General features: G+C 36.3%; 1 protein-coding gene across 1 annotated transcript in view; it reads left to right on the top strand.

Annotated features, from left to right (window-relative positions):
* Positions 1 to 755: 755 nt before the first annotated feature.
* Positions 756 to 11,302, top strand: part of LOC109067560 (E3 ubiquitin-protein ligase NEURL1B) — a 69,600-nt gene continuing 59,053 nt past the window's right edge. The window contains exon 1 of the mRNA XM_019084483.2: positions 756 to 1,069. Within this exon, the coding sequence (XP_018940028.2) occupies positions 982 to 1,069 (88 nt within the window). The 5' untranslated portion in view covers positions 756 to 981. The remainder of the gene's footprint in view (positions 1,070 to 11,302) is intronic.

The raw sequence follows: 11,302 nt of genomic DNA, 5'->3' as shown, positions 1-11,302 counted from the left end.
GGAAATCTAATATTAAGGACATAGCACCAAAATTTAATCTTACACTCCATAGAAATAAACAAAGTGGAAAATGTTTGTACACCTCCTACCTTTATAATTACAATACACTCTTAAAAGTGATATCAAGAGCATTAAGAGGGAATTCGATTTGATTTCAAGTTTGATTGTCAGAATATTCATCCAGTACCTTCTCCTTGATCAGGATCATGCCAGTGTTTGGTGGCAACTATAATTATAACTATACGACAAAACTATAATATTTAGGCCTTACAGATGCATCTTCTTGTTCTGAGTTATTAAACAATTACACACAACCAAATTTAGCTTTTAGGTGCTTTTAAAATGTAGCTTTTAAACCATTACATATTTCTCATGCCCATTCTTACCAGGGCAGGTCATTTCATCAAAGTCATCTCAAGAGACTGCATGATGCTGCAGAAAGCCCTCGACAACCAAGTTAAGTAGTCTCATATAGGTAATACAGACTTTTAAAAGTCTTTAAATAATTGATCCGCAATTGTTAAATTAGATCTTATGTATGCGGTTTAAAATTAGTTGCAAACTATTGGACAGAACCCCTATAATTAAAATAGGCCTACATAATTAATTTAGACGCTTTTATCGAAAGGGACTTACAACAAGCGATTCATCTTAAAAACATTCACCAATGAATCGAAAATAGGCAGCAACATTTGTACACATTCCCAGAAGAAGCGTTGACGGGAGTGGCCGTGTTTGTCAGGACCGGACCGTTGGGGCGTTCACGCAATGAGACGGACACAGCGATTGGACAGCTCGCGACAGATACACACATGCACGTGTGAGGTGTTTTTAGCTTTCAAACTGAATTTAGGCGGGTTTTTCGGTTTTCCTCTGCAGTATCCACTGCAGCCTGTCTCGAGATCAGACAGCTCTGTGACGGCTTTTCGGAATGATTCAGTTGCATTAGATTCGTAACCTGTTAAACTGCAAAGTGTTCTGATGGGGAATAACGGATCTTCCGCGGAGTTTTCCGCTCAAGGGACAATTCACAAGACAAGAGTTCAGTGGCGAAGCAGCAGTCTTCAAGGTGGGTGTCTCGCTTGTTTTGTGACTATACTAGTAATATAGTGCATGGGATAGTATTTTAACAGTTCAAAATGTCACAGCATTAGACACAAAAGATAAAAACGAGTGGCATCTTAAACAAATGCTTTTTTGAGCTTCTTCTCGGAAACAACTTTTTCTGAGCCGTTTATGCCATGGCTGATGCCAAGGTGAGTTTTAGTGGATGTGTGACGTCAGTTCCCCTCAGGTATCCTAGCAGAGTAACTACGGGTGTAGTTCATTATTACACCTATGAACATGATCCACTAATGTTTCGGTTCCACAAAGTGTCACAAATTTAAACACTAAGGGCTGCATCTGAAAATGTCTGATTCTATATAGTAAGTGAAAGTGAATAGTATGTCCAAATGCACAGTATTAATGAAATGTACCCGGATGACCTATTTGAACTGATTGTTGGCCATGTGATAATGACAACATCACTAATGTAGTATGTCTGGATTATATTTATATTGCACTTATCATTCATACCATACAGAACATCATTTTTAATGGACGCGAAATACTTAGTCAATTGAAGTGTCTATTTAGAGAGTTTGAGATTTAAGACACAGCCTACATCTCTTGGCAGTATTGGGGAAGTTACTTTTAAAAGTAATGCGTTACAATATATAATACAATAACTGTTTGCTTTAGTTACTTTTTATGTTACTTTTTGTCACCTGAGCTGGGCTTGTTTTATTTATTTTTAATAACACAAAACCCAAAAGTTATATTTTTGTCAACCGTTAACACCAAAGGCCCTCTGGCCCTTTCACACCAAAAGTGAAATTAATTAGCCTTAGCGTGTGAAGTGCCTCTGCACCTCACTCTCAATTTCTCTCAACCCGGGGAAAGAGAGGTGTCAGTGAATAAATGGAAAAACAACTTAACTTATGTATTCGAAAAAGTAACTCGGATATTTTCTTGTAAATTTAAGTGATTTGTTAATATACTAGTTACTTGAAAAAAGTAATCCGATTAGATTAACTCATGTTATGCTAATGCGTAATGCTTTTATTATTTCAAATCTAAAACAAAACAAAACAGTTGTGGTCCTGGCTGCTGATTAGTCAATGCATCATTCCAGCAGTGTCCCACCAGTAGTTGGCGACAAGTGATTGTCTTAATGAGTGAGTAATTGAATTAATCACTCAAAGTATGTTAATTGAATTTGTTAACAGATTTACACAAACATGCTTTGTGCATTGCTAAGGGAAAATTTGGGTTGATTTGATGTTTTGTTGTTGGAAAATCATTTTGGAAAGACTTTTTCATAACTTCTTGATGTGTAAAAAAACATCACATTTGCAATTGTGCATATGTGATATTACTCACTTATGAATTTATATATTTTTTTATAAATCTACAACATTAAGGACTACAAAAGTGGTCTTTGTTTCTACTGCAGAATTGTGACATACTTATTAATCTATAACCTCTTTCAAACCCTATTAATTTGTAGAATATAATACTGTCATTCTGTTATAATGCTTCATAATATTGTTGGGATGTCATTTATTAGGCCTACATTTTTGGAAAATACCATGAGAAAGGACACTGTTCCAGTAATTTTTTTTTAGAGTTAAACAGGAAATGTAACTCCCACGATAAGACAGGGGTGGCCACTGGGTTCTGAACTATGCAGAGTTGGTAAGGTTGTGGCTTTCCCAGGACCTTGATGAGAACAGTAGAGAGGGAACAATTATTTCTCATACAGAAATGAGGACTCTGAGAAACATTTGGTCTGACTAACTAACTTTTTATATAAAAGTTTAAATTAAATGTGAATTAAGTCTTTCAATAAAGAGTCTTAGAAATTAAGTATAAATTGTCTAAGAACTTCAGAGTTTGAAGTGAGGGCAGTTTGCACTTAATGGTATAATTTTACCAGCAGATGGCAGCTAATATCTAACTGAGTAATGAACTATTTATTTCTTTAACTAATAGCAACAATAAACAGTTTAAAATAAAAGTAGACAAATGGTGTTATTTTGTTCATTTGGAAACCTTTTCTTTATACATCTTTTTAGTGATCTTCACTTTGAATGAGTGACAACTAATGCAGCTCTATTGTAGCCTTTATTAAATACTTTCATGTTTACTTAGTTTTCTCCAAGTAGTCATTTAAAGTGTTTTCCTGCTGACAACCACAGATGCAGGGCTCTAACATGCGTTTTTCATTTGTTTAACTGAGTAACAACTCTTTGAACGTACATACATTGTTTAAGGCACTTGGCTTCAAGTCAGATGAGTAGTTTGTCTGCATTCCATCATCCACTGAGTCACAGGCCAGTCAGCCAAATGCAAAAAAACAAAAGTGTGTTGTAAAATAAAAATGTTTAAAGACTATCAGATTTATTGTATACCTTAAAGGGAGAGGATATACCTTAAGGGAAGATATATATTTTAATTCTTCAAATAAACAAATCAAACAAATCATCCAAGACATAGGCAAGCTATCCTTTATTGGCCCTGGTTTGTAGCAGCTATTTTTTGATAGTCAGGCAAACAGGCACAAAGTTTAGTGAGGATTAACACATCCTAGAGCAGGGGTCATGAAAATGTCATACAGTGAGTGATAGAGACCAGACATTGGTGGTAGACAACACAAATACGCGCATAAAGAGGAAACAACGCAGTGACAGCTAGCAGCATATAATAATCTATATTTATAGTCTAAAAAGTAAAGTGCCAAAGGAAAGTGCCTTCTTGCATGCTCTACTGACCTTACAGAGATTTAACCCGTTATGCTGGTCTTTTCAGCAGAGCCTTCAAAGAAAAAAAAAAAGGTATTTCATAATTTTCTGCAATTTTCTTTTCAGTTCCAAACAAGAAAGTTGCTATAAAAAGTTTAGTTCACACTGATAGCGATTTGCATGGGCAAAACAAATGGAAGGATTGGTGACTTCAAGCATCATTGGCGAACACCAATGATGATTCAACAAAGTTGAGTACGTCATTTTGAAACTGCATGTAAATGCAAAGGGATGCAAATTGGGAGTGAAGACAGTGGATTTGTGATGATGTATCACATGATGATATAGCTGGGTACAGAACAGAAGTGGAGTATAGGAATTAAATGTCAAAGATTATTGCATTTAAATGTGTCTTTAAATGAACATGAAATGACATATGCAGCCTGTTTTAATTCTGAGATGGGATGGGTGGGATTTTATCCATGTGAAATTGATTAGATTTCTGGTGAAACAAGTGGGTGATCCTTCAGAATAGAGACAGACCTAAATGTTGGAATAATTTCTGTTAATTAGGCCATGTTGACCGGGACTAGGATGTACAGACTAAAGATCAAGTTTACCCTCAACACCACCTGAATCAATTTTTTTATCTCTTTTTTTACACATCTGTTGTCAGTTGCTATTATTGTTGCAACCTATATTACATTAACATGATTTGAAACAGTCAGTGTTTGGCCTTTTGAAATGGTCCACTTAGTGTGTGTGTGTATACAGTGCCTTTTATTTTTTTTTTCACGTTTTATGTTTCTGCCTTATGTTAAAATGCTTTAAGCTACTTTTTTAACACATCAATCTACACTCCATACACCATAATGGTAAAGCAAAAAACAGCTTTTTTAACATCTTTGCAATTTTTAAAAAATAAAACGCTTAAATGATTCAATTGCATAAGTATTCATACCCTTATCTGGGACAGTTGAAAGTTAGCTCAGGAGCATTCAAATTGCTTATAGATGTTACTATACTTCGAGTGAAGTTAACCTGTGGCAAATTTTATTGAATGGGTATGATTTGGAAAGGCACAGATGTCTAAATAATAGGTCTAACAGCTAATATTGCATACCAGAGCAAAAACCAAGCCCTGAGGTCAAAAGAACGGCCTGTTGAGCTCAGAAACAGGTTTGCGTCAAGCCACACATCTGGAGAAGAGTTCAGAAAAGCATTCTGCTTCATTGAAGGTTCACAGAAGCATTGCAGACTCTGTTTCCCTTAATGGAAGAAGTTTGAAACAACCAGGACTCTTCATAGAGCTGGCCTCCGGGCCAAACTGAGCAATTGATGGAGAAGGGCTTTGGTTAGTGTGGTGACCAAGAACCTGATGGTCACTCTAGTTGAGCTCCATGATCATTTGTGGAGATAGGAGAAATCTACAGAAGGACAAACATCACTGCAACACTCCACCGATCTGGGCTTTATGGGGGTGTAGCCAAACTCAGTTCTCTCTTCAGTGAATACACAAAACACACTTAGAATTCATAAAAAAGCACCTAAATGACCCCCAGACTGTGAGAAATAATATTCTCTGGTCTGATGAACCTCAATTCCAAGCATCGTGTTTGAAGGAAACCAGGCACTGCTCATCACCTGCAAAGTACCATCTCAAAAGTAAAGTGTGCTGGTAGCAGCCTCATGCTGAATGTTTTTCAGCGGCAGGGACTGAGGGACTCGTCAGAGTAGAGGAAACACTCAATGCACCAAGATATTGAGATAACCTTAATGAAAACCTAGTCTAGAGCATTCAGAACCTCAGACTGGGCAGAAGGTTCACCTTCCAGCAGGACAATGACCCTAGGCACACAGCAAGAGTGGCTTATAGACAACTCTGTGAATTTCCTTGAGTGTCCCAGCAAAGAGCCTGGGCTTGAACCCAGTCAAATATTTCTGGCGAAACCTGAAAATGTGTGACCCACCCTCCCCCACATCCTACCTGACAGAGCATGAGAGGAGAAGAGATGGCAGATAATTGCTAAATGCTGATGAGCAAAGCTTGTCGCATCAAACAAAAAAAGACTTGAGGCTGTATAATATTTAGTTAAGGGTATGAATACTTAAACAATGTTCTTATTTCAGTTTTTTTAATTTTAATACATTTAAGAATTTGTGACGATTCTGTTTTTGCTTTGTCAATATAGTGTATGGAGTGTAGATTGATGTGAGAAAAAAGTAATCTAAAGCAGGTTAACAAAAGGCAGCAACATAAAAAAAGGTGAAAAAAAATGGGGTATGAATACTTTCGCAAGGCACTGTATATGTGTATACGGGATAGTTTCCGGTGAAGAGCTTGGGACTATGCGCATTCTTGGGGTGCCTGTCTCAAACATGTATTAAGAAAGTAAATAGGGTCAAATTTATGTTGACATTAACTGACTTTTAACTGTCTTCACAATCCTCATCTAAAACACAGCGAGAAAACCGTACATTCTGTAATACTTTGTACATAATTATTTGTTCAGTTTAAAATCATTCAGGGCAACTGATTTGTCCCAGTTAGTGAGTACAAAGTCAAACATATGGCAGCATGGCTTACTGTGCTTGAAGCTTGTTGTTAATAATGTAAAACGATCATTTGGGATATGAGATACCCTTACACAGAGGAAGTTCCCATATTTACAGCTTCTTAAAATAGCCCCTGTACACAGCACTTGGCATGTATCGGTGTCCCTTTCAGAAGCAAGGGGCCCAGATTTTTTCCCACACATGGATGAAACTAATGTCATGTTTTGAAGTGAAAAGCTGAAGGGAAGAAGGGAAAAAGGGCATGTATGCACGGATGTTGGCCCTGGGTAGAGGAGCAAAAGGTGACCAGAAACTATAAAACCAAAGGCTCATTTCCCTTCATCATTTTACTAGTCTGCTGGGGAAACCATTACGTAATGCTAAAGAAACTGTGACCTGCTATTAACACCTTGTCAGCCATTAATCTTTGCAGTTTTGTTGGGGAAAATTGTGTTGCTGTTTCTCAGTGGGTGGACTCACATTCATACCTGTTGATGTAGTCTCCCTATGGTACTCTCTTTTATTAAATTCTCTATATTTCACTTACATGCAGGGCTCTGAACTGGTTCAAGGAACGAAAACGAAAACCAGAAACGAACAAAATTTTGTCAGGAACCGAACCAAAAACAGACACGAAATCAAATTTTATAGTCCCGAAAAGAATCTAAAATTTGAAATGGCCATTAACCGGTTAATAACGTTATTTTATCGATCGTTTAATATTTGAAATTTGCTGTCAACCAATCATGAATTCCAGTAGTACGGCCTATGCAAATGTGACGCTGAAGCCAATGAGTGAAATGTCCGCTCAGCTGTGAACTCATCGTAGGTAAGTCGCAATGGCAATGCAACGCCCTTAAAGTTTATCTGAGGATAGTGTAAGATGAATTCAATAGATCACAGGTACCTGCAGCGCTTCTGTGAATGGAGAAAGCAGAAAAACTATAGGCTTACATAAAAAGGAATATAGGCATACACTAAATATATTTCACTTAAATCATATTGACAGATTAACGAAACGAAAGAAAAAAAATTGCTAAATTACGGTTTATTGTGACACGTTCCAAAGTTTTCGGATAGGAAAACGAAACAGCAGATAGTTTTCTTTATTTTGCAAAAGCTTTACAGTTTTAATTATTTAGCAAAAGCTTGACAGCTTTGAATAATGTCTTGCTTCTGAATAACCAACCAGCGTTGGTATGACCATCGCGCCAATGCCTTACGCGCACACACAAAATAATTTTGCTATATTGAAGCCTGTTCATTATCAAAATAAAATACAGTTAAAGAAACAAATAAAAAGTTACACTGCTCCAAATTTGTTGCGTTCAGCATGACCACGCCTCACTGTGCTGATAAAGCCGATGTGAAGGATGTTTTATGATGTTTTATGTCGATGAAAGTACAAACACTATATAAAAAATAATATTTTAGGATCCAGATACGTCGGGAATATGGAAACATTTGGATTCTTGCCGAATGAGAGAGGTAGGCATCAGCTTCACCTTAAATTAATTTGTTTTTGGATTGACGTTTTAATAGCCTAAACTTTAGAGGATTTGTTTTGGAGAGAAACTAATAACTGTTTTTATAATGTTTGTAAACATTTTGCTTTAGCCTACAGGCATTTTAGCCTTCATTATTTTGGAAAGTAATAGGTCTAATAAAATGCGACTTAGGCCTATGTTTTTTTTCACTCTCAAAACGCAATCTTATACAAGTGTTTTTTTTTTTTTTTTTTTTTTTTAACAATACAGCAAACATTTTTTAATATCTTAAAAATACTTTGATGTCTTTAAAGTGTTGATAGAATTATATATATATATATATATATATATATATATATATATATATATATATATATATATATATATATATAATATATATATATATATATATATATTTATTTAGTAGCCTACATTTGGCCAAAATCTAGAAAAGATGATGCTGTATTGGCTGACTAAGTGCAGTGGGTTATTGGCTAACATTACCAGATCTCTCTTTTTTCCTTTTCTTTTTGAGTAAAGAAAACTCTGTACTTTATTATTATTATTATTATTATTATTATTATTATTGTTAGGCAAATTATAGGCAAAGAAAATTGTTTTTAAAAAAATTGTTATTAACAGGTATTTTTTCAGGAACAGAAACATTCAAATATTGAGTGTACCGATTAATTTTTTTTTTTTTCGTTTTCAAGCCCTGCTTACATGTACTGTAATACATATATATATAAATATATATATATATATATATATATATATATATATATATAGTACCCTTCATAAGTATTAGCACAGTAAAGACAAAATTGCTCTGTTTGCTGTGGGGTCAAGAAATCTGATTAAATATTATTAAAAGATGAATATGAGACAAAATTACAAAATGTCATAATTTTATTATTGGGTGATTCAGCTAAAAAGATCAGCACTTTTAGAGTTTCATCCCCCTACCTTATGTGAGCATAAGTATTGGAACAGTTGCCTCACAGGTCTTTCTAAGTGATCATCTGTGTCCTGTTACATTAATTGTTCAGATATTTAAAGCAGGGAATGTGTCGTATCAGTTATATCCTTTGCTTCTGCATTCTGAGTCTTGCATTCGATGACGACACACACAAACCCGGATGAAGACAAGGGAGCTGACTTCAAGAGAAAAGCAAGCAATTTGGAAGAAACAGAAAAGAAAAGAGGAAGTCAATTGCTATAGTAAGAACAAAGGAAAGGAAAGGACATGACGTGTCCCATACTTGGAATTTGTGCTCTGCATTTAACCCATCCAAGTGTGCACACACACAGCAGTGAGTAGTGAACAAACACGCGCACACACACATACACACACACGCAGTGAACACAGACCCGGAGCAGCCAATGCTGCAGCGCCAGGGGAGCAGTTGGGGGTTCGGTGCCTTGCTCAAGGGTCTCACCTCAGTCGTGGTATTGAAGGTGGAGAGAGCGCTGGTTATTCACCCCCCCCCCTCAACAATCTCTGCCAGACCTGAGACTCAAACCTGAAACCTTTGGATTACAAGTCAGACTCTCTATCCATTAGGCCATGACTGCCCCCAAGGGGCACTGGACGACGGGCATGGTGAAATCAAGAGTTTGGAAACCACTGGTGAAATCAGCAACCAATAACAACCTGATCGGTTGAGAAAAACAACAGCAGTTGATGACAGACAAATCATAAAAGCTGTGAAAATGAACACTAAAATACATGTCTGTAAAACCACCAACAACCTCCAGAAAATTGGGCTGATGCTCTGACAATCGATTGTCCGCAGGAATTACAGAGGCTACACTGCAAGATACAAACCTCTGACTAGCACCAAAAATAGAAAGGCAAGATTAGAGTTTGCAAAAAGTTGAGCCAGTAGAGTTTTGAAACTGAGTTTTATGGACAGATGAGAAAAAGATTAACCTTTATCTAAGTGATGGGAAAGCAAAAGTGTGGAGAAAAAAAGGAAACTACAAATGATCCTAAGCATACAACCCCATCTGTAAAGCATGGTGGAGGTAGTGTCAGAGGAGACTAAAGACAGAAACTCCCCAAAACAAGCAACAGTTGGAACTGGCTGGCTGCATAAAAGGCTGGGAAAAGCATTTCAAAGGATAAGACCAAGAGTCTGGTGATGTCTGTGGGTTGCAGACTCACTGCTGTGACTGCACGGAAGGGATCTGCAACTAAATAATAGTAAATAATCTTATGCTCACATCAAATAGTGGATGAATTCTAAAAGTGCCGTCCTTTTTATTTGGTAAACATGTATGTGTTGAAACCGCTAATATTAAAATATGACATTCTGTAGTTTTGTCTCATATTCATGTCTTGACTACACAGCAAACAAAGCAATTTTGTCATTACTGTCCCAATACTTCTGGAGGACAGTGTGTGTATGTATGTATGTATGTATGTATGTATGTATATATGTATATATATATATATATATATATATATATATATATATATATATATATATATATATATATATATGCGCACACACACAGAACACATACACCCCATATGATATGAATATTTATGATTTTGGTCATTTCGCCAATTAAAGTTGGTGTTGAAATGTCCTGAACAGAGCAATATCTATGTGACAAGCATGACTTGGAAGCAGTGTTCTGAAATGGGGAAAACAGAGTGCTGTATCTGAATAGCTCCTTCCTCTGCTTTTTTTTTTGTGTTTGAAAAAGTCCCCTTCACAATACTTTTGTGTTAGGGAGGAACTCTTCAAGAGGGTGCCAAAATAAGCAGATTTAATCACAAGAAAACAAGCAAGCTATCTTCAGACTTCCACTGGTGCACATGCTGTAGCTGTTTCAGCGAGTCATGTGACAGTGATGTGCCTTGGAAACCGCCAAAACAGTAACGCTGACATGCACGATCCTATTGTTGGTCACTACAGCTATTGTGTTCCCCTCTCCAGGAGGCTTGTTCTACTAATAGGTCTTATATTTGTATTGTAGTTGTCTGTTTCAAATCAAGTAGTACTGTAAATGTTAACTAAAAAGCAATCTATAAAAAAAATCTGCATACAAATGATCAGATGAAACATAATCAATGGCAAAGATTTCAGATTTTTTTTTTTTACCAACCCAGGCTCATTGGAAATTTTTTTGCAAAAAGGTATTACGTTGCTTCTTGAATGTTGCACAACAGTTTCAAAATGTCAGTGAAAGGTGCTTAAAGCATGTTTAGTTATATCAGACACAGATGAATGTGAATCTGTCAATGTTTTATTATGACGTTTGTTAAAAGTATTGCTGCATTTCATGAAATTAGATGTCTAGTGGGTGGCGCTGAAAGGTTAATGTTCCAATACATTTGAAAATAAGAGGACAAGTGCTCCACATTGCAAGTGCAATGCTGTACCAGGTGGGCTACCAAGCATGTTTACTACTGTAAAAAACCATAAGGAGCTGATTATGTGATGCGAATGTCAAAAGGTAGTA

Source organism: Cyprinus carpio, chromosome B14, assembly GCF_018340385.1.
Source record: "Cyprinus carpio isolate SPL01 chromosome B14, ASM1834038v1, whole genome shotgun sequence".
NCBI lineage: Eukaryota > Metazoa > Chordata > Actinopteri > Cypriniformes > Cyprinidae > Cyprinus > Cyprinus carpio.
This window is presented reverse-complemented; position numbering and strand designations above follow the sequence as displayed.